At 39.1% G+C, this 24,437-nt stretch overlaps 1 protein-coding gene across 2 annotated transcripts in view; it reads left to right on the forward strand.

Annotated features, from left to right (window-relative positions):
* The window catches only part of RFTN1 (raftlin, lipid raft linker 1), a 95,409-nt gene that overhangs the window by 57,641 nt on the left and 13,331 nt on the right, over positions 1-24,437 (forward strand). For both annotated transcript variants that reach the window (XM_057377427.1, XM_057377426.1), the window contains exons 5-7: positions 6,506-6,929; positions 11,145-11,348; positions 19,675-19,790. In XM_057377427.1, coding sequence (XP_057233410.1) covers positions 6,506-6,929; positions 11,145-11,348; positions 19,675-19,790 — 744 coding nt within the window. The remainder of the gene's footprint in view (positions 1-6,505; positions 6,930-11,144; positions 11,349-19,674; positions 19,791-24,437) is intronic.

Below are 24,437 nucleotides of genomic sequence, written 5' to 3' on the forward strand. Positions count from 1 at the left end.
TATCCCAAGTCTAAAACAATTGTAGGGATTCAATCCTAAATTATGTGAATTCTTTCAGGACTTTTTTTTCAGAGTTGGGAAAGAGCGGGAGGAGATATATTATGGGGCAAATGCTGCACTTACTGAATCTTTGTASCGTGTGGTCAACAGTGTTTACCCTTTGCCTTCAGTGAAGTAACAGGCGCTAAAATGAGATGATTTGAGAAGAATCACAGGACCACAGAGGATGAGACTGTTTTTGAGATGGTCATCTAATGAAGGTGCWGAAAGGAGCAAGTGTGCTTGCGCCATGCTGCACTGCATGTTTAGCTTGGTTATATTGTTCTCAGGAGTGAATATCGTGCAAGCTGGAGAGGAAATTTTGAGTTGTTAATCTCACCCCTTTCTTGGCTCGAGTAGCAGGAGATTACTGTCATTTAGTATCTCCTGCAGCACTGCCTTGAAATCCCACCTTCTGTTTTATTCAGCACAGCAGTGAGGTGCAGTAGCTCCCTGCTTCAGTACATTTCTCCCTGTGCTGTTTGTAGCCTTCAGTTCCCTTCTGCAGAGGCAACTACCAAGGAGTTGTAAAACTACAAAGCTTGCTTTCTTGCCCTGTTCAGTGCCTTGTTGTCTACCTTGTTCTTGTTCTAGTTCTCGTGCCTCTATCACAAATGCAGTGATCTTAAAATGGCAAATCAATGGTTTGGAATTATGGTAGCATTTTCCAAGGTATCCCTCCAGTGTTTTATCCCTCATGGCCTATTTTGATGTAATTGACAGCGAAAATACKTGGTAATTTGAAAACTTGAGTGGAGACTGGGATTTTACTTTCCAAAGGCTACATTTATATTCACTTTTATGTATATGAACATGAACTATCTATCAGAAATTCAAAATTGGGTGAGTGTAAACTAGAAAAGGTTAAAAATGYGTGGGAAGTATAGTCTTAAACAATGGAGCATCCTAGTCAGAAACATTGCATGGTTTGAAAATCTGTAAGCAGTGAAACAGTCCARAGCAATAGGATAGAAAAAAGATGASYAGTTGGTACTTTGCTATTTGATTAGCAGAATTATCTTTTTTTTTGGTACTGTGTTATTAGAGATGCAAAAATACCAAAGTTGCAAAAGTTTTGAGTCATATAGAAAGAACTAAATCCTCCGTTAGAACATTAGCCAAGCTTAGGTGGTTTCAAAATAAGCAGTAAACTCTTGATGACTGTTCCTGTCTTCTAAGGAAGGAGCATGTGAGACCTACGGAAAATAYAAGACACAGACTAAAAGCCTGTCTTAATTTTAAACATCTGTTTCCAGAAATGAGCAAACTAGGAGGGGGACGTGCAGTGTTTATAATGAAACATGTACTACTAAATATTAATGAAGATGGACATAGTTGGAAGACTGTATTCTTGAGCATACTTTTCCAGTTACAGCTCCTGGCATGCAGTACATAGCATTCTCCTCAAACCACAAAATCATGGTTTTTTGCATCATGATCCCTGGTGCTGTCTGCTTTCAAAGGACTTTTGCTTGAATCCTAAAAAAAAAGGTAGAGAAATGCACTGATCTGGTTTCTGGTGCACATTATGAGACCTGGTGCCTTTAACATTGTTCTTTTAAAAACATCAACTAAATAAACAGACCAGCATTTCTTTTATTGACTAAGTTCATACTTGGTTTAAATAGACAGCTCTGAGCAAAATTAACCAGCTATTGTTTCTAAGGCCATATGTTTGGCCATCAGTTGGACTAAGTAGCAGTCTTTCCCAAAGCTCACAGCAGAGCTAACTAAATGCATCTGACTGTTAGAAAATCAGTTCCTTGCTCCTGGAAAATGTCCTTTCTCGAAGAGCATTTTTGCTATGTGTGCTCTTCATAAATTGTTTCTGGGTTTTTACTAAATTATTTCAGTACCTTGTTGTCTAATGAACCATATAGCAAACCTACTGATGAAATGTTCTGTCTTTGTGCCTGAGTTTTGAAGGTGTTTTTTTTCCAGATCATGAGAAAGTGTAAGCCTTAAGACCGCTTAGGACTGCTGTAAACTCAAGTGCCTTGATTACTTTAGTAAAATGTTTTTCCTCCGGATGCATCCCAAAAATGTCCAGCTCCTGGCATTAAAGAGTTAAGAGGAATTCCTAACACTTAATAAATAATTTGTTTGAATTTATTGTCTGAGAGACATCCTCATTGTTAAATTGCTGTGTGTTGTTTTGCATTTTTATTGATTTTGGTGGAACACTGAGCTTGCTGGAAGTGTTTGATTTTCTGTGTGCCATCCCACAGGGATGTGATCAGGATCTCCCTGTAAGCAATTGCTGAAGCTGACAAAAGTGTGTGATTCTGTTCAGCATGCGATCTATATCCTTTAGTTTCCATATTTRTAAGAGTATCATCATGATCGCTATCAAAAGGAGATTATTATGGAGCTGACAATGCAACAGAATCACAAACATTATGAGGGCTGTGCAGTGGACTTGCCTTTATTCAAAATAGATTTGAAAAGAGAGCTTGCATGTGGTTGTTCAAAATGAGCTTACAAACATGGGTTCTCTCATGACATGTGAGAGCAGTGGAGTAAAACAAGTAGTTTCCAGAAAAGAGGATTTCATCATTCAGCCATGTGCTGTTGCCAGGTGTACTTTTTGCACATCTTTGATTGAAACTGTCAGCCATTTTCTAATTAGGGTAGGGAGCCTTCAAGAGAACCAGAAATATTAAAAAAGATGGGACATAAATTTGCTACATCAACGTAATGTTTAGTGACACTGCTCTGTGCTGCTGATGGCTTCTTTTCTTCCAAATGTGGTATAAAAATAGCGGTCAGGCAGTTCTGAAATAAACAATAACACTTCACAAATGTTAAGAATGTTAACACAAGTGCCCCAGCTAAAATTCAATTAAGGTAGTGACATCAGGGTTGGACACGGTGCTTGTTCCCATTCCTTCTAAAGTTCGTGGGAGATTTGATATTTATTTCRCAGACAGCAAAGGCTAAATCTGTCATTTTTTTTCCCTCAGGGAAAATGCCAGGTTTCTAATCAAGCAAATTATAGGGATGACATTAAATTCTTTAACTGCCTTGGCCCTCTGTACACATGAAATTTCACCCCTTCTTTAAGCAGATTCTATTTTTAACCTGCAATAAATCCAATTTGTTGCAAGCCAGTTGCAAATGAATTTGGATGTACCCACTTGGGGGTTTATCCAGATTGAAATAAATGAATTAAGTTCTGCTTCTGTGGTTGAACAATAACGTCCTTTGTGATGGAGATCTGGTCTTGTATTACTGGTTAATATCATCCAAGCAGCACTCTATGAGGCAATGAAAATGTTTCTGTTCCCATCTGGGGAAAGGAACAGAGAACTTTTTTTTTTCAAATTTTGTTGGAATTTCCCTTTTCAAAATTTCCCAAGATGTAAAGGGCAAGTGTATAGTATATTTGAACTATAACAATAGTCCTAAACCAGTTGAAATTAGTATTGGTAACCTAATGTAAGGGCATTCTTAGTCTAGATTTTTATCTGATGTGACAAGTGACAGAGATTTAGTTGTTGTTTTTATGTTTTTTCTTTCATTTAGTCGTACAGTGAAGTGTGACACAGACCTTTGTTAGTGCTCTAAACTGGCACATAAAGACAAGTAATTGTATAATCTAATCTGGAATATGTCTTGGGTGACCCTGTCCAAGTAGCATCATGTTCCTCCCATTCACTTCAGTTCTACCCTTTCTTTCTCCCATACACTGCCCTCTTACTGATTCCCAGCACTGCATCTGCTGAGGTATTTTCCCAAAAGGCTGTGACAGACCTGTCTGARGGTACCAGCTCAGGATGCCTCAAGAGGGTCCAAAACATGCAAGTGGCATACAGAAGCAGTCTTTCTGCCCTGTGTATCTCCTGGGCAGAGCCTCTGCAGCTCCTGAGATGTGGATTTGCTTTTGTGTTTGTTTTTTTTTCCTCCCTTTGATTTGTTTGTTTGTTTTGTTGGTTTGTTTGGTCAGTTGGTAGTTTTTGGTTTTGGCTTTTTTTTTCAGTTAATATATTCAGTATTTTAAATACAGGAATTAGAAAATGTGAATGTATGGGATGGCATGATTCAGTCTGGATGTGAAGGCAACTGAAATTTCATAATATTTAAGCTGTCAGCAGGATCCTGAAAAACAAATTGTCCTTATAGTTTGAATATGTTCAGCCTTTACACTTTCAGATGAGAGCTGGTCTCTTTGTGGTTTTGTGAAAAGTTGAAAGGARAGACAGTCTGCTGATACATCACTTTGGGGTTCTGTAGCTTGTATCACACWGYTGATGTAGCATTTTCTGCTAAATTRACTTTATTGAGAACAATGAGATGCTTGGGTTTGCCATATGTAATTGGGAAAAATTGAAATATATGTTTAAATAAGATACTGTGTTTTGTAGTATACAGTATTAACTTGGTTGGGAAAGGGCCTTGAAGATACAAACTCTTTTTTTCCATTCTTCCTGCTAAACTGTTCRGCCAGTACAACTTAGATTGTAATTTGGTTCTCAGTTCCTCACAGTTCTAGTCTGAGAGTAAGAACCTTAGAAGAAACACCTTATTAATTTTCAGGTAGTCCTCAGAACAAACACAAATTTTTTGAGTAAGCTGAGAATAAAAYATTGCTGCAGTATCTGTGAAAGCTGTTCTGTCATCCATATCACAGCGTGGGAGTCTGATATAGATTGACAAGCAGTCTTTATTGACCAGGACCAGTAATATTACCACATATGTACTGTCCTCAAACTCTCTAACAGTTGCATGCTAGTTACAATTCTAAAATTAGCTGCCCTGCAACCTACTAAACAAATGTAGTGTTGTGTCTGTACATGAGTGATAAGAGATGAAATAAATTTGTAGCTCTATCACTAACTAAAGAAAAAAGTATTTATCAAGTTACAGTCACTGAGCACATTATGAATGCATCTATCACTGATACTCACATAAACGTTCCTGAACAAGGTAAAAATCTTACTTTGTAGGCAGATACCCTTTTGGCCATGATACTGCTAATGGTATTTTTATTGTCCTGTTCAGCAATGAGCTTTACTTAAGTCAGCATCCCCTGTTTCCCAGGCTGAACACCTGTGAAGACCATTGCCTTGTTTCCTGGAGACCTCTGTTTTAATTCCTGTGTASATGAAATGAAGAGTTAATTTAACATGGAAAATATAATAGTGGTTTGAAAGAGGAAGTTCTTGTTGATCAGGCATCATCTGTAGGTTTGTGTGTTCAGAGCAGTAACACTTACCAGGAAGTAAATGATTCATTAAAAAAMCCCACARAAAGTATGTAGAAAAGATGCAGAAATGAGCTTCCTCTTAAATTAAAAAAAAGATACAAATTTTTTCTTATTTATTTGCTACTGACAAAAATCCYACTGAACTGTTTTTCCTAAATTCATGCTAATTTGAGCTCAAGACAATAATTAAGACACTAACTCTTTGGAATTTTGTATTATGCAGAYGAAGTGGAATTATTCCTCCATTCTCAAGGCATTTATTTTTGAAAGATTTATGTGTATTTAGACTTTACATTAGGTGAGGAGTATACATTAAATGGAAACCTTTTCTTTTTGGTGAGTGATTTTGATCAATGAAGCAGTAGACACTCATATGTTTTCACAGAAGTCTGTCTCGCACTCGCACTTCTCCTGGGTTTTAGGAGTGTGAGGCTGATGACTCCATAGTGCTGAGTCTGCCTGAAAGAGATTTCTCTTTCTKCTTCGTCTCAAACCTTTAGCTAATGCTGCCTTTATCTGATTGTCATTGCTATTAGTCCAGTGCTTTTTTTTCTTAGGACCTTTTGTGATCTGATTCCTTCATTTTTCTCCTTTACATAAAGTGTAAAGGATTAATGATAGAGCCTTTTAGTTTCCTTTTTCTTCTTCCTAGCACATGTCACAATGCCTTTTTCTATTCCGAGTTCTGTATCTTCCCAAAASTGGTGTATTAAAATAGCTTTGCTTTTATGTGCTCGTTATGTGAAAGTTTGCCATTTGTGTCTCAATCCAAAATAGGACAAACAACAACTGTTGTTACAGAATTRATAAGCTTTTCCTTGCATGAATGTCATAATCACACACCTAATATAGCAGAAGATATATTATGTCTCCCATTCCTTAAGATCAATACAAAAATATTTTTCTAAGAAATATCGCTTCTAGTATTTTATAATAAATAAGCTTTTCAAACAGATTCTATCTCTTGTGAAGAAATATGCAAGCATTTTCTCTCTCTGTTTTCAATTTTTTTCTTTTCCCCTGCCTCCATTTTCACATTATTTCAGATGGTTTAGGCAACTTTTCATCCTGCTTTTTTACAATGCAACTTTCTATATAARTGCTTCTTTATAATGCAACTTTCTATATAACATGACAATTTCTAGTGGTAGTGGACAGAAGTAGCAAATTGACATGCTGCCTTGAAGGGTGTTATTTTCTGTGTTTCTATTTAGCTAAGACAGCTTGACAGTTAAAAATCYAATCTTCTTCAACTTGTAGATTCAAGATGCTGCAAGTCAAGGCTTGAAATTTGTTGGAATTATACCTCAGTACCATTCCCAAAAGAACTGTCTTGTCAGCGCCTCCCTGACACCTGCCAGTAACAACTCTGTGCAATCAAGAGATAATAAAAATGTTTCAAATTACCCCGAGGATCATGCTTCAGTGGATGGTGAGAAAACAGACAGCATTAATGGCTGCAGTACTCCAACACAGAGTGAGGAAAACGCTGACCAATGTGCCACATCCAGAGAGGGCTGTAGAGGTGAAGGACAGGCTACTGAAGAGCTGAATTCCAAGTCTGTGAAAGGAACTGAAGAACAGTCTCAACAAGAGAACCCGAGTGTGAGAGAAGCAGCAGACAAGACGAATGGACTTGCAGAGAATGCAACACCAGCACGATGTTTAAAACCACTTACTGGCAGTAAGTACTGTACTGAGGTCTTGTACACAAAAGTCAAGTTAAAATTGCCTCAATTATGTTCCCAGTTCTTTTTGGGGGTGGGGATGCAGGGGGGATATTACCACTCAGATAGTGAAGCAAAGATGCTCCAAATGAGCCACTTAACCTSATTTCGGCATGGTTACACAGTTCACAACAACTGAGGACAAATCACATGGCAAAGGAAGAGATCATATAAGCAGGTGCAGCTTTGTTATGGCCCATATGTATGCCTGAGTGTAAAGACTGATTTTTGTCTGCTGTTCAGCTGAATTGGTTCATTTTTGTATTTGTTGCCATACCCTGAGAGCACTTGATCTTTGTATCCTTTTTGTCTGTTTGAATAAAAAGCCCTGCTAATCTGCCTGACTAGCTTTTGCAGCCATAGAAGGAATAATTCACAAGGGCTTATCACAGTTAGCTCCTTTGTAGCAGGTGAACAGATAGCTGGAATTAAAGCACCTCAGGAACAGCAGGAATATGTGTGATCTGGACTCTGAAGTCTTCTAGTATCCTACAGTCAGTCTGGGGGTCAGAGCTACAGTCAGAATTGTAATTACTGGAAAACAGCAGTTATTTTTATTAATGACTCATGTTTGTTAATTCATTATGAAATCTTGGTAATAGAGCCCATACTTATTTGTCGTCCRGTTATCTTTTCTTTTTTTAAAAAAACTTTCAGCCATGTACTAGTTTTCTTTCTTTCATTTCTTTGATATATTTCTCCTCAGCTGGGCTTTCCACTTTTTAAATGTCATTTTATGTCACCAAAGACCACGTGTCTCAGCTGAGGTCTCAAAATACCCTCCTTGTTTGTTGCTCARAGGTTACTTCTGCAGCAGGAGCTGTAGCTCAGATTAGCATGTAGATCAGAGTAATTTAGAAAACTGGAAGGAAAACTATTCTTGCCTATTTCCAGTTAAAACCTCAAAATACCTTTCTTTTCTATGTTAACACTCATTTCTCTTACTGCTTCCCTTAATTGCCGTATAAGCTACAGATCTGTGGAGGGGGAATGTAGGTGGAGTTTCTAAAGCTGGTGCTGTCCTTGACTTTAATTTATCCCTATTCTCTAAGACTTTACATAGTTTCAGTCAAACAATCCTACCCCTTTGGGAATTTTGTATATAGGACCAAGAACAACTTTGCATTGTACCTTGGATTATTGTCTTGGTTTCCATTGCAGTGTGGTGTAATTAGCCTTTGGATCCAATTTGGATCACACTCCAGTAACCTTCCAACATACTTTCTTCAGTTTTTTTTTGGGCAAGGTAGCACTCAGATTGGGTAAAAGCTTAGGTGTTTGAACAATTTCTTCTGGTCTTTAGCCGTAAGGGTGGGTTTTCACAACACTAGAATTTTACACATAAAACCTGTCTTGGTTTTATAGATAAAAACTAGTTATCTGCAAGTTTAACCAGATCARTTCTTTCTCTTTTTGTATATTCTGTCTTTGAAAGGAGTTAACTTAGCACATTTAATCATCTCTTTGATGCTATTCCTCTCCAGACAGAACATTCAAATTCTCTTGCTACAAGTAATCATGTTCTTAATATKTCTGCATAATGTGAAGCTGATCACCTCCAGTCTTCCCAAATTTCTGTAACAACCCAGGATTGCTGCTGATTTGCCAGAAAAGAGGGTTTGTTTAAAAAATGCATTTAGTTTCCTCAGTTATCTTTCTTAAGAGTGCTTTTTGGCATTATTTTTCATGCATTTTTTAATTGCTGAGCGATGCAAATACTTTCCAAGACTGAAGATCTGAGAAGGCAGTTTTATGTGATAGCTCATCTAAAGTAGAATTTTCCAAATCCTGTATAACACTGTTGATTTTTTTATTACTCTTGAATGAATTTTTGTTATTACAGCACTCCCTTTTCCTCCCATGGAAAATGTATTTCAGTTTTTTGGCACCAGTTCTCCATCCTTCCTTGGGAGTGTGAAGATTGAAAGCATCAGGTGGTTTTTTTTGCCTGTGTATTCTATAGGAAGTTGCCACTCTTGAACTCCTTCTCTTACATAAAATTTCATAAAATTTCATAAATTTTACTTAGATAAAATTTCAGAAAAAAAGTTAATATTCCTTACTATTTGTGAGATCTTACAAGTGTTCTTTATTTTAGATTTTTATATTGTTCAGGTGTTACTCTTATGTTTCTTCACTTGATTCCTGAATGTTCTGCAGTGCTTATTCACTTCCCCCATTTTTAAAAGGGCTTTCAAAGCAATGTTGAAAAATATTTGCCTGTGAACAAGGCACAGATATTCCAATGTTCTGCATTACTTAGAACCAAACTTAGGGGTTTCTTCGGCCATATTTGAGGATTTAGGATCACAGGAAAACTGTTGTCAGTACTGACTTGGRTTAGACAGGAAGGAACACCTTCCACTAGACTGAGTTGTCCAGGATTGGRGCAGTCACAGCTTCCYTGAGCAATTTGTTCCAGGGCCTCACCACCCTTACTGTKAAGAATTTCTCTCAAATATCTGATCTAACCCTKCYCTYTTTCCATCTGAAGCCATCACCCCATGTCCTATCACTTCATGCCCTTGTAAAAAGTGTCTCTCCAGCTYTCTTGTAGGTTCCCTTCAGGTACTAGAAGGTTGCTCTGAGGTCTTTCCAAGTTGAACAGCCCAAATTTTCYCAGCCTTTCCTCATAGGAGARGTACCTCATTCCTCTGATCATCCTCGTGGCCTCCTCTGGACCCRTTGCAAACATCCCTCCTGTGCTGGGGAGCTCAGAGCTGGACACAGCRCTGCAGGTGGGGTCTCACCAGAGCAGAGCAGCRAMATAGAATCCCCTCCCTTGCCCTGCTGGYCACGCTGCTTTGGATGCAGCCCAGGATATGAYTGGATCTCAGGRCTGTGAACACTCACTGCTGGACCATGTCTWGCTTCTCATAAGYACCACRAAGATCTCCGTTTTCACCAAAAGAYCGTTTGRGAAGTTGGAATCAAAATGATGATAAGCTTTCTGAATGTGCTTTTCTGAGCTAGGATTGTCATAATTTCATTCTTTCCAAACAAGTGGTAAACAGCAAGAGGATTCACAKTMATGTTTATWCCTTTCTACTCTATTTGAATTRTRGTTCATGTCTGAGATCATTAGGTCTCTTTTCATGTTGGTTACRAGCTTCCAGCTCTTCTTTTCAAGTGCTGCCAGCCTGTTTCTGAGCATCTCCTTTCTGGTATCTTTTTCAATTTACACACTGCTTCTTGCTCAGTGACGTTTGTTAGAGAGCAATCTTAACATTTCTCTTGACATCTCTTCCTTTACTTTCGCTTGAGTTTAGAATATAATACCTTGGAAACAAAAGGAGCTTACTGAGTGRAGGAATTTCATATAATGTCTTTACCTTTTATATTAAGATATTTGGGGAGAATTGTTGGTATTTGGAAGTCAATAGAAATTCTACTATTGATTTCCATTTGCATAAGAAGTAAAATAATAATGTCTAAAATTTTTTGTTGTTTCTTTTAATTAYGGTTATACCCTTCTGAGAAGGATATCTGCTTTTATAGTTTATTCCAGTTTAGCTTTGCTGTCATGCAGTAACTTTTTGCCTATAGTAAMTGCTCCTAAAATGTACTGAAGGAGACGTGGAAAAGAGTCTAGAAGATGTTCTCACTTTTAAGACCCGTCACAATCCCATTTTTAAAATTCATTTGCTGTTGTGTTAATGTCTCACCTTGGCTCAGATCCAGAGTAAATCAGTGAAGCAGCTACCATAGTCTCTACATGAATGATTCATTGCATTTTCTTGAGATGAGACTGCTATTGGCTTGTTCCATGCTTTAGTGTTATCAAAACCAAGTTATTTCATACTTTAATGGCCATGATCTACAGAATGCAATTCCTTCTAAATTTTTGGTAAGATTTCGTATTTGAACTGATGATTCCCACAGAGGAATGTTTCATTAGTACTCAGGCATTAGCATTACTGTCTTTAAATGTTTTATTATTAATAGTGAGTCCATTGTGRGTGAGAAGTAGTGTAACAGCAAACAAAATACTGTATTGGGTCTTGAGAGAATCCATTGCTGCAGAAATGTATTAAGGAGATAACCACATCCCAARGAATTTTTTACAGTTGCACAGTGTAATTGGGCAAGRTCAAACAATGAGTTGTACATTGCTTTAGGTGAAATTTTATGATACAGTTGTTGCATTATTCCATTGTTTTACTTTTTGGTAGAAGCAGAGATCTTCGCTCTCTTCAACAAGCCAAAAACCCCACAAAAATGCAGCCAGTATTACACAGTGACTATCCCTATGAGGATCTCCAGGAATGGGCAGACTGTCAACAGCTTAGAAGCAAATTGGCTGGAGCACATGACAGATCACTTCAGGAAAGGAGGCTCATTGGTAAACGCCATCTTCAGCCTTGGAATGGTAAATGGTATGGAAATTACAGAAAGCATTATGCTGTGATTATTTTCCTTTCTCCTCTAATAGAGGTCATTATCTTTGAAGAGAAGACATTTGGGAGGTGCTTTAATATAGGCTTGGGGCAGATTTGTATTAGATCAGCCTCTTTCAGTGAAATGGAATGAAAGTACAGAAAATATTTTGGCATTTGAGTAAGGAAAACAGATCATGTATTGTGTTTTATAAACATACTAGAGATGATCTTGTAATTGCAGAAAYACAGAGTTAATAAACAGTACCAAGTAAAGTGAATTAAACTAATAAGATTGCAAAGCAGATGACACAAATAGAAGGGTGACTTTGCTCTTAGCTGTGTGGCCACACACTGCATCTGGCYCTGATTGCAGGTCAGCGCAAGGACACTTGAATTTTATCTGGCCAACAAGAAGTCAGTTACTTCCAGTTCTTGCAGAAAGCCTTTCCACCTTGATGGCACAATGTTTTACACAAAATTGTCTTTTATGTTTGTTTCATCCTATCTAGAGTGAAGGGTAAATGTTTGTCTTAATTTAAGAAGGTGAAAAATCCTAGATTTTTGCATGTTGGGGAAAAGTGTCACTGGGCCCAGCTTAGTCCTATAGCCAGTYTGCACTACACTTGTGGCCACCATGGCTTTGAAGGTGAGCCTGCTGTACAGAGAAAGACTTTGGTGCCAAGCTGGGATCCAAGAGACACAACCAAGGAGTCGTGAGATCAATTGAAGAGAAGTACTTGAACATAAAAATGTTGAAGTTGCAGCTGGATTAATTTTACTGGAAAAGCATATGACTGGTATACTTCATGGTTAAAGTGCTTATGGCTGAGTCTTTCACCTAATTTTGGTTTGTTTTACAATGTGGTCACCCAGAGATTGCACATTGCTACTAAGATTGGTTGGTTTATGCCTCAAAATTATAGGGGAGCTGCTTCCAGAGCGTCTTCTTGCTGTTGGTTTGAATTCCAAAACCCAGGATAAAACACAGGAATATGAGTCAGTTCTGGTAAAAGTCAATCAGGAAATTAACAGGCAGTCCTAATTTTTCATTTTACAAACAAGTAGCATAAAAAAAGGAAGGTCTAAAGTTCATCTGATGGAATGCTTTCACACAGCTTCCTGGAAAGCTTGTAATTGCTAGTTAACTTGCTTAAAAACAAATGGTCATTTACTTTATCTATATAAATTGCACARAGGCAAACCTAATTGTCTCTATCAGGCTCAGTTATCAGGCTCAGTGGTTTTTTTTTTAATAATCTGCTTGTCAGTTCACTCTAAAATGTTTTAAACAGCATTTTTCCRTTATTTAAACTTTCAGAGTTCATTTACATAGCAGAGCCCTGTGGGAGGTTCATGTGCTTGGATACCAGAGTGAGGAGTGCTGGATAACTGCCTGTGGACATAGATAAAGTAGGCTTGAATGATGGCAATAAAGTTGCCAAAGGCAAACAGGACAACGAATTATGTAAAAGTGGACAGATTCAGGATTAATTTAGATTAGTGATTCGAAGATGAACAATTAATAAACATCTTTATTAACATTTTACARTTACAGGAAGAACAGGTTTTGAACTCAAAAAACTGAAACAAGGTTTCTAAAAGTGTATTATTCTATTAGAAGAACATTTGCTAAGAATATCTGTAAGTTCTATCAATTGCAGTTACATGTTTTATCATTTAAATCCYGAATTTTTTCTATGCTGCAGAGAAATGGAACATCTGTTTCACTCATATGCCAGTCAGTATCAAACAACACAGGGTAGGGACAAGAGAAGAAGTAGGGGTGTGAGGGCTTCTGAGTGCCTTACTTTTTTCTAGACTTCCATGGCAGCCTGTCCAGCTCTTCACAGCTGGTTTTRTTCACTGATTAATCCTCTTCCAAATTAAGGTAATACCAGCATACTTTTTTTAATTGGCTATATTACATTTCTTTGTTCTGGGGACTGGTTTTCTTTTTGGCTTTAAGTATGAATACATTATTTTGCTTATTAGAATTAAAAGCAGGGTTATTATCTTCCTCTTTTCCCCCTTGTCCTTGGAATACCCAATGAAGTGAAGATTTCCAGATTGTCAGTAGTCATAAATCTGTTTCTTCCTTCTGCTAACAGTTTAATAATTAGTCTTTAAAGGAGTTTTAAAGTTCACTGGTAACAATTGTTCCTTTTTGCTTATTGTACCAGATAATTATAAACAGAAATATTAACACAATTGCAGATCACAATAGGTAAAGCRTGCAGAATTGCACCATATATTAAATGTATTCAGATTTTGCTAGTAAGTTAGAAACAACAGCCTGCTTGGTCCTTGAATGTTCTCGTGTTAGCAKATAGCAGTTATTTATTTAAATTTCAGTTTGGTTACTTGCTGCTGCTTTTCACCCAACTCACGTAATTGATAATTCTGCCTGTAGTCCCAGGTGTAAACTGATCCTGCCCAGTGATCTGAAGTGACCATAGGAACTCACCTTTGCCCTCTTCCAGTGAGAATAGRGACTGTAGCAGCCAGCTACAAATTAATACCAAATGGAAAGGAAGTAACAGGTGGGGTCTCCTTCTCTCCTGTAACAGCAAGTCTCCAGTCAGCAGTGTGAGAAGGCAGGAAGAGTCAAACCTYTTCAAGGTTATATTTTGATGCCATAACAGAGTAATCACAAGCCTGTTCATCTTCAGTTGTTTTGAACTGCAGCTCTTTAAGTGCCTGGCATTCTTGTATTTGTTTTACCATTCTGTCTGTGAATTTTCTGCCTTTCAAATCTAGAAAATGCCAGCCAACCAGCCAGAAAACATTGACAGTACTTAAACACAAAGCGWATGAAACAAAACGTGAGTTGCTTGGAAGAAGAAAGTAGTCAGGTTTTTGAGAGAGTCCGATTGATTGTTATCAGCCTCCGACAGAGATGAGCCGGCAATGCCTTTGACCGATTATTGTCACCTTAGCCCTGAAGTACTGGGATTTTTATCATCCATAGGGAATTATTTTCTGTGTGTGTACTGAARGTGAAAAGATTCAGAAGGGGGGAGGAATGCAAATATGAAGCAAAGGCTGACATTCAGGTCACRTGCCCCATAAAGCCACAGAGAGCTATTTTTCCTCATTGAGAGCAGCAGCAGCCTAAAGGTTAGTTTTCCTAGATAAGGAGAATTTGTAGTTCAAAGACAACGAGGGGAAAATTGTCGCCTGCTAAGACAGCTGTCATGGTAAAGTAAGTAATCTTTTCCCAAATACCTCCTGTAAATCAGAAACAAGAACATCAAAATAGGTTTTTGTCAATTGAGCTACATCAAATATTTATACAACCCAGTGAAAATAGCTTTTTGTGCACAGTAGGATACCTTAATAAAAGATGCAGTGGTAATGGAACATTTTCAGAGGAAGGACAGTGATTGTAGCCTCTACTTTTGGAGTTTTTTCTGTAAGAAATAGTGAAGTTCAAGGGTAGAGATTGGGAAATTAATCTACAAGCAGCAAAGTCAAAATGTTTTGTTTATTAGCATTTCTTACTGCCCTGTTGCAAGTGGACAAATGTTTGGGATTTCAAAGGAGCTTTTTAACTTAGTCTAAGTTCCGGGAGCTAAATCTCATTAAACAAAGAGAGTACCAAAAACGAATACATCGGACTCAGGAAATACCTTGGATGAGAAACAGTGAAAACTGGAAAGACCAACTCATCATCTGAAGCTTTAGATGACTGATTTTTGTAGACAGGTTAGGTAACATCCAGCTGAATAAATGTAGGCATCTGCCCTGCAGCAATCTGTGGATGAGTTGTCACCCCAAAGTGCCAATATAATCCATGGAAATCTAAGCCTGGACTGATATAGACAGGGTTTGTGTTAGGATCCTACATCAGGATATGCAAAAGAGATCAGATGTAGACAAGACTGAGAGAGATACTTGGTGCTTCCTTTGCCTTAGTCTTCACAGACACAGGCAAAAATTGCCCCTGTGTTTAAACAAAGGCCAAAAGGACCTACAGGGAAGAAAAGGCCAGGGACCTWCAGGCTGATCAGCCTCACTTCATTTGTGGGTGGATCACTGAGTAGGTCCTCTTGGAACATGTGTCTGGACATGTGAAGGAGAAGACAGTGATTGGGGACATTTGGTATGGATTTAGCAAGAGTAAAACATACTTGAAAATGAGTGTTCTCTGTGATAAAATGACAATTTGTGGATGAAGGGAAAGCAGTAGATGTCATTTTAGATGAATTCATCAAGGGAATTTGGCAGTGATTCCTGCAGTGTTTTCGTATCCGAGTTAGGACCATGCAGCCTAGATGGGTAAAAATCTGGTTAGGCTCAGAGGGTCGTGGGTAATGGGTCACACTTTACCTGGAGTAAAAGTGAAGTATCACAATGATCTATCCTGGTGCCTGTTGTGTTTAACATTTTGATCAGTGATGCACAGGAGGCACCAAGGCTTGCTTTTGTCATGTTTGTGGATGATCCCATACTCAGGAGGCAGCTGATGTGCCACAGAACTGGGCTGCTCTCCAGGAGAAGCTGGGCAGGCTGGAAAAAAATGCCAGCAGGAGCTGTTTGAAATTCCATGAGGACAAATGTCCTGCCTCTGGGAAGGGAGAGGCCTTTTCACTAATCCAAGCTGGGGAGCAGCTCTGTTGAAAGGTCCAGGGGAATGTAAGTAGGCAGCAAGCTGCAGATGAACCAGCACTTGGGGGAGTGAGTTCAGCCTGGACAAGGGACAGCTGTGGGGGACCTAACAGTGCCTGGCAGTGCCTCTGAGAAGACCATCAAAAAGATGGGTCCAGGCCCCTTTTTGAGGTGTGTGGTAAGAGGATTGGAAAAAATATACCTAAAGTGAAATAAGAGAGGACATAAAAAACCACTTTCTAATCRTGAAACGTCACTCTCTGGAAAAGGCTGTCCAGGAAGTTGTGCCATCTCARTTCTTGGGGATTTTGAAGATGCAACTAGATAAAGCGACGAGCAGTCTGGTTTGCRAGTGTATTGAACCTACTTTGAGCAGGTGGTCGGACTAGAGACCTCCTGAGGTTCCCATCCAGCTGAATTCTATGATTCTATGAAACYTTAGATCATGTGCATCTCACCTAGTGGGCCAGCTTTAACACGTGACTGTCAACTTAAGTTGCCCTTAGATCTAGAGCACCTGTGTGATAAAGGTACTGCAGACACACTCAGTGCATSTGTCCCTGTCCTTGCCCTTCCACACCTGTGTGTAAGAGTTTCTCTGAAATTSTTGCTGATCCTGACAGCATAACATGGGTTATATGTGCCTTTTCTCCAAAATAATGATGCTGTTAGCTTTCTTTCTGCTGCATTCTCCTTTCCCCCATTATTCCCAGCATTCCAAATGCTTCACATGAAAAGGAATTAATGATCCAGTTATTCTTTCCTGTGCCTCCCTTTTTCTCCAGAAGAGAAATACATGACGTCTAAAAGGTAAARTGTGTGACCGAGGTGTGAGATGTGAGAACTGGGAGGTATTCRTTCATGGCATGGGCATTTAAAACACTGTGGTGTGACAGGTAGACAGGAGGACGGTTCTGGGTGAGAGGGAAAATCTCAGTGGTTGTCATCAACCAGTTTCTGTGGAATTTTTCACCTGCATCACTCTGTTGAACAGACACTGTTCTTTGCATTTGCAGCTGTCTTTCCCTCATCATTTTCCTCTTTCAGTTTTCTCATTTAAAAATCAATGCATTATATGATTGATGGATGTAGCCTTCAACAGTAATCATTGTACATCCAAGAAGGAAGCAAAGAGGAACCATTTAGGCTGGAAAAGACCTTTAKGATCAYRAGTYCAACCATAAAYTCAGCACTGCCAAGTGAAGTTTCTGCTGCCGTAGGGTCTCACGAGCTCAGCTATTGGTTTCTAAAACAATTGCATATGTGCCATCACATTCCCATATGTGGAAGCTGTGAATTGCATGAGTGGAACATGCAGCAGAATRAAACATAAAGGATGATTTACGAGTGAGTGTAAACACACGCCTGCTGATTGTGTTTTGATCGCTTATTAATTAGCTGGCAAAKGCAGGGGGCGAGCTCAAGCTGCAGTTGTGCCAACAGTGTGACACTGAATTTCATTAAGGGAATTCACAATACAGGAGCAGTGCACTGGTGCTGTACAAAGCTGCCCTGGCGGGATCTGGATGTCTGTGTCTAGTAGGGATCTGCTTTCAGTCTTAGATGCTGTTTTGTCATCCCTGCTTTGGAAAATTAAAGGGCTGTTTGTACATTATGCATCCTGAAATAGATTTGGATGCAGGTTTGGGTGTCAGAATKTGATATTTCACAGAAGTTGAGTTGGTTCCCCCTTTGTAGCGTCAGGGCTAACAAAGTGCTGTTTTTGAATGCAATCCAATAATTAAATCTTGTACCCTTTGGTATGTGGCAMGCTTGCTCTCCCTGTGTTTTCAAACCTGTAACCCAGTTGCTTAGTGATCTGGCCTGTTATTTCACAACAAAAATGTCTGTTCTTCTCACTTGGATGAGAAATCTGTCTGGATGACAGGAGTTACTTTGAGCTTTGTAGTCCAGCTCATCCACCTTGGAGCAATGTGTAATCCTGGCTTGCTGTAGTGATGAGGAATCTTCATCTCTATTTTAAATCGAGTTGCAGGAAAGCTGCCTGTGGAAGCAGTGTGAAAGTAGACAGAGTATATTCTTCTACTTTCAAGTCTCCCAACAGATTCTCAAGTTGATTGAATCCCTAGTAAGTGGTTTACAACTTTCTTCTTCACAAGTGAGCAAAAAAAAAAAAAAAAAAAAGCTGTGTTAATTTAGAGACAAAAGAGACAAATATTTGCATCTCCTCACTTGCAGTTTAATGACTCGACTGCAACAGCAGCAGAAGAGAGGTTGTGCATTGACACCTGCAGCAGCAGTCTTGCTACAGTGTGTGTGTGTGTAGACATAAGCCTCCAAGTGTAGAAGTCTGGTCTGTTGGGGGCTTTGCCTGCAACAAATTTGTTATTTCCAGATAATAAATTGAATTTAGATCGTATAATGACATTGGAAGATGTTGACTGAGATTGTGTCTGCACGAAGTAAGAAGCCTCTTAATCCTCTTCACTGCCTCCTTTGTGAAAATTGTTTCTGAGTTTGATATATGTTTTCCCTTGGAGGCAGCGATTCCTTCCTGCTGGCATTTCTTGACCTCGTAATATCCACAAGGAAAGCAGGATGACCCYGATGAAACACCTAAACAGGCTTATCCAGAAGACTCCCCTGTCAGTTCAAGAATCTGTCAGTTTGGCATGTGTGACTGCATTTCAAAAACATGTATCATACCAGTTCAAAGAGTATAGTGTTGCTAGAAATATAAGGATACTATCGTGCAAAATACAACATTTGGGGAGGGGATAAGCAAGGTCTTTATCATCAGTCATACAGGGTAAATATATTGTTCATATTAGAAAGGCTGAAAAAGACGCTTTTTGACAATGTGAGAAGAGTTTTCTCTGTTTGTAAAGAGCACAGTCCTGCTTATTTACAGTTTTCCTAAACATAATTCTATTGTTCCATCAATCAGCTCATTTTAACAAAGAAAAGTAAGTTGTTGGGTTTTTTTTTCCCGGTTACTCTGATTCTGTTCTGTCATGGAGGTGTCGAAACCTAAGTTCTGGTCTATGGGAGCGATTGCTGGTTGTGAGGTGCATGGCTGAGTTAAAGGAGAAAGTGCTGCTTGAGTAACTTTAAGAGTATGTGTTGTCTGAAGATAGGCTGAACGTGTTGGGAATGCAAATGAGAACAGAGAGGCACTAAACCAGATGGTCAAAATGCCTTCATAAATTGATTAAATAGTTATGAATGTATCTTTCCTTTCACACTGTTCAGATATGCCAGATCATCCTTAGTCCATGTAGATCACTGTAGCTGCAGTGGCTGGTCCATATGCAGGGTTCTGACTTGTGTGAATGAATGGATTTAGTCACAAGTATCATAAAAATAAAATCAGTATGCCTTCAAAACTCTCTGAAAATAACACATTGACATAATACATGGTCTTCAGCATGTTTGYAGCTTCAAGCAGGTGAGCAGTAGTGCTGAACTGAGGACTGAATCCCTTTTGCCTGCTCAGAGTGGGACAGCTGTGATTTCTGATGGCAGAGAGTGGAATAACAGACTGGACAGTGAGGTTTGCTATTGGGGAGTAGGATTGCTCTTAAGAATTGATAGAGAGACAAGTCTCATTCATTTAATAGAGCTGGACAATCAGAGAATGTCTAGGAACCTTTTAGTAACATCCTTGGAAGAATATGTTATTAATAGATTCAGATGCCTCACTATACATTGAGTGCCTTTCATAAAGCTTACAGATAACCCTGTGTTTTCACAGATTCTTTACACGGGACAGTGGATGGGGTATTTCTCTTTGAAGATGTTGCTGTGGAAGACAGTAAAACCGTGCAGGGCTATGATGCAATTGTGGTAGAGCAGTGGACTGTCTTGAAGGTATGTGTACAATCTTTTTTTTTTTTTTTTTTTTTTTTTTTTTTTTTTTTTTTTTTTTTGTAAATCAGTACACTCCAAGGCTGTGAGACAGACTGTCATGTACTGCTCTGTGCTCCACAATACCACAGGCAGCTGAGGTAACAGTAATACCAGTTAACCACGCTCTGGGTTTGCACAGTGCTCTTCTGATCTTGATAAACCTCATGCTTTTTTGGGAGGGTAGGAAATGTGAGTGACAGTGAGCAATGGAACTCAGGACTGTCTGTCTCGAAATTACAGATGTCTGCTGGGTTAACTGCAGAGAGGATCTCCATTGGTTGTCAGGGCAACATGATCACACAAGTCACTGTAGCATCGCAGTTCTGAAGGAGGCAGCCCTTTAGGTAGGCAGGCTCAGCTGCAGCAGRAAAGCAGAGAGAACTGCTTTGGCTCTGTCTGACCTCTTTCATATGCTAAAAGAACTGCGTATTCTGGATAGGCCCCTGTAACCAAACCACGTGTGTCACAGCTTGGCCTTCTGCAGATCCAGGTGCCCACGCAGATCAGTAGAGACACTGCTTACACCAGATTGGTTGGTACCGATCTTCCACAGCAAATTTGATACACACAATACCCATGTATTTGAGAAGCTGGGCTTCTCAAATTCTTTGTGACTTAAAACAAAAAAAACATGGAGGGAAAAGAAGCAGTTGCATAACTCTTAGGAGTTTTTTTTTTTTGTTCTGATGTCTGCTAGAAATAGGTACAGTGTATCTATAAAGGCAATACCTTACTGTTTCACTGGGAATAAAACTGGTGTAAAACCCTTAGATAAAATCCCTTCTTCTGGCACACACATGCCAGAAGAACAGATTAAGAGAAAATGGGGCAGATGCTAGAAAAAGTGTGTAAAATTCCAGGAGACTAGGATTAAGGGTTTTGTTATTAGATGATGGTTTTGTAATGCAGCAAGAAATGGCCAAATTGTGACAGCTCCAGACAACTTGCAGAGCGGTTTAGTGCGCTAATAGCAGCTTTTCTTGTTGCTGATATGGGTCTGAAAAATGATTCTTTTATTACTTTAAATGTTATTCCAGTTATGACAGACTTGACTGTAAATTCTTGTTTAGTTTTAGGGTCAAATTGTGATGTTGCCACTYAGGAGCAAGGTTTTGGGATAATGACAGACGGTTTCGTGAGTGCATTAGGTCAGGGCTGATCAAGAAGGCAAACGTTAAGAAGCATTAATGTTAACCATATGTTTAAAACTGTTAGGAAATGAACAGAGGGTGAAACAGCAAGTATGTGCTACTGCRTACTACTGTGTAAGCTGTTTGACAGCACCTTATTTCAGAAGGAAATGTTAGCACTGCAATTGTTCAGAGAACAGCAGTGGGCATGGTAGTGATACAGCTTCCATATTGGGAAGACTGTATATGGTGTGTCCTTTCAGCCTGGAAAAGAGAAGAGTTAAAGGAAATGGAGTAAGTGGAGAGCTGCTAAATAATGGTAACAGGTAAATAGGGATTGTTTGCCATCTCTTCAGTGTAAGAACTATGTGCCAAAGTGCACTAGTCAGTGCCAGGTGCAAAGCAAACAAAAAGGAGATATTTCAGATAATTATTTATGCAGCAGATCTGTGGAACTTCTTCCTGAACAAGGTTTTGGGTTCAAGAAGTTTAGAGGATCTTGTATTCATACAAACATTTTAATTCAGATCAGGAGTGCCTCTTTGAAGTGAACCCACTCACTCACCCTTAATGTGCCTCACTTCACCTCACAGAATGTTCTCACAGTGTGCAAACCAAAGTTAGGCATAATCTGTGTGAACACARGACAGCTTCTGTCAAGCTGCATGACAAGGATCTTAGGGATCCTGTGCTGGCAGAGTGCTGACCAAAACACCAGGACACAGCASAAGAGTTATTTTCTAGTAGGGCCCTTTGAAGTGTTAGAGCCCTYGTAGGTGGAGAATCATTTGCTTTCAATTCTAGCAATGCCTTGCTGGAGAGCACAGCTGGTCRACAGATTAAGGAATGAACCTCCTAATGCCATCTGGTGTGTCAGGAGAAGCTGTGCTGCTACACACCATGTCTGTGAGGGCTAATGCGGAGAATCTCCTGTTCCAGACATAAGATTTGGGATGTGCAATTTCAGAAACTGACTGATAGCACATACACAGCTTGTYGGTGTGATCAGATTATTCTCTGCTGTAATTAAAAATTTGGATGCTGGGTATACCCTGGCAGTTTTGCTCTTTTGAGATCAAGTGTGGCTGTTCTGTGGACATTATGAAAATGTTCCCCACCAAGCTGAAAGTGGAATAATACAGGGAAGAAAAAACTTGCTGAAGGACAAATGTTGAGGCATTAGGGAAGTCTTGCAAAGAAAGGTCTTACCTATATAGAGAAAGAGCAAAGCTGGCCACCTYGGTTTTCTCCTTCTGCAGTTTAAATAACTGCCAGGATATTTCATGCCTCATGCTTTCTGAGACATAATAGGTAATAGGGGGGTAAAGTCATGGAATCAGTGAAAGAAGGACTGGAAACTGGGGGATCTGTACACACAGTGTCACACCCAGAAGACCAAGTGTTTAAGCCCTGTTGGAATTCACCTGTATTTATCATCAGCGTGGAATGATGAAGTGGCAGAGAAAGGGACTGTACAAAGGGGAAGAAGACAGTTCAGTAGTGACAGAAGATGTCCAAGAGCCAGTAAAGGCTTTCTTTCTGTTGTGTTACAGAGATAGTCACGGAGCAGTGAAATGACTCATTATGTAGGTTGGGTTTTTTTGGTATGCATTCTTCTCTGATCTACATTAACCTTCTCTGTTGTTTCCATTTGTACCAAGRCAGTGGAAGAAGCCCTGCTGGGCAATATGACATAAATGTATATAATGGATCCTTACTTTAAATTTGTACCATATTTGGTTATCTGCATGAGCTTTGGAGTTGTTCAGATGTGGTCTGAGCTGAATGTAAATTTATTGTGCTGTGTGCTAATTAAGAAGAAGAAACAAAAGAATCCCAGCTGCAACAAAAGAAAGCTTTTTTAAAAGGAGGCATGTAATATGTATCGATGCCCTTTAGAAAGAAAACCTTTCTAAATGAAAAGGTAAAGGTTTGCTGTTTAACCATAAACACAAAAGAGAGGGGTTGGCACACCTCTTAGCAGAGAAAGTGCTGCCTTTTTAATTGCTAGGGCTAATAGAGAAAACAAGCTGAACAGTGTGATGCRCTCAGTATGTGTGTAAAATGTCAGTTTGTAGAGGATGTAAAGCTCGCAGCTGTCACAGTATGTGGTCCCGCCAAGCAGCAGACAGGATGTAATAGCTCTGAGTAATTTAACTCTTTCTTCTCAAAGTAGAGCTGTGGTATCCTCTACAAATGACCACAGGACTTGTTATGACAAAATACTGCWCTCATCCTTATCACTTTAACTCTAAAAATGTCAGGACATATTATTTCCACTGCAGTCTCTGAGATCTAGCCCTAAAACTTGTTTGATGGTTTTAATTCTGCTTGTGTAGGCAAATGTGGGTAGACAGTTCTGATTAATCAGAGCCTGCATGATTTCCCTCTCCCCATCTCTAAATCTGTCACCTTCCCTTTCCCATTACCCAAGACAAAATAGCTAATACTGTCTTTAAAATTGAGTGCTGTAACATTTGTTTTAGGTTTCTGCATTGTKCTGCCTCTGAAGCTGTGTTCATTTTGAAAATATTGTCCTTAATTTACATGCATATTCTCATTGAAAATCTTGAGCTGCTGATTCATCACTTTGTATTTGCTGCTRTACCATACCTTTGGTGTACTGACATGAATTAAAATCTCAAATAYATTGTGGTGGTGCCATTTCCTGGCAGACTTGAATGGGGTCAGTCTCCACTGTAGACACGGTAAACCTTTTAAAGTGCGACATACCAAAAGATTTAAAAATTTATMTCTGCTGAGCCTAGGTTGCAAGTTGCCTTAATGTAAGCCTTGAAACAAATTCTCTGGAAATGAGGATTTGATTTGTCTGTAAATCTGATTTAGGTCATATGTCAGTTAAGCTATGTTCTGCTGTCTCCGGCCAMGGGAGAAAGGCGTGACCAGGTCAGCCGAGGAGCTGATGGGGATGGACATGGAAAGCCCAGAGGAGTCACGTGTGTGACCCTCTTTACCACCCAAAGGACAGATGTGCTGCCTGGGCATAATATTTCAGCAATGTCTGTTGCTGAGTGCTTGTTGCTTTTTAAGAAGAGCTGAACAAAAACCTTCAGGAGCCTGTTATCTTCCAAAGATTTTTRTAATTCTTCTTTCATTCCTTCATATAAGACACAAAAGCAGCATATGTACATACATATTTGTCTGCTGACTTGGTAGACATAGGTTTTATACAGGATTAAAATCCACAGCTTAATCTTCCATTGGTTTTGATGACTAAATTAATAATAAAATCTAGCAATATGAACTTGGAATGTCCCTGATAATTTATTGTAGCTCTGGGRGTATTAAAAATCTAACAAGGTGAAGGCTTTTTCCATATGAGTAAAGGGCACCTGAAGCAAACAGACTGAAAAGCACAGTATGGATTAACAAAAACCTTCCTAGCTGTCACAGTTTTCTAAGAATTAGTTCTCTGCTCACCCAGAAAATCTTTCAGGGAAAACGGAACATCCCAGAT

Source organism: Malurus melanocephalus, unplaced genomic scaffold (assembly GCF_030028575.1).
Source record: "Malurus melanocephalus ecotype Western Australia unplaced genomic scaffold, MMel_1.1 scaffold_315, whole genome shotgun sequence".
NCBI classification, from domain to species: Eukaryota; Metazoa; Chordata; class Aves; order Passeriformes; family Maluridae; genus Malurus; species Malurus melanocephalus.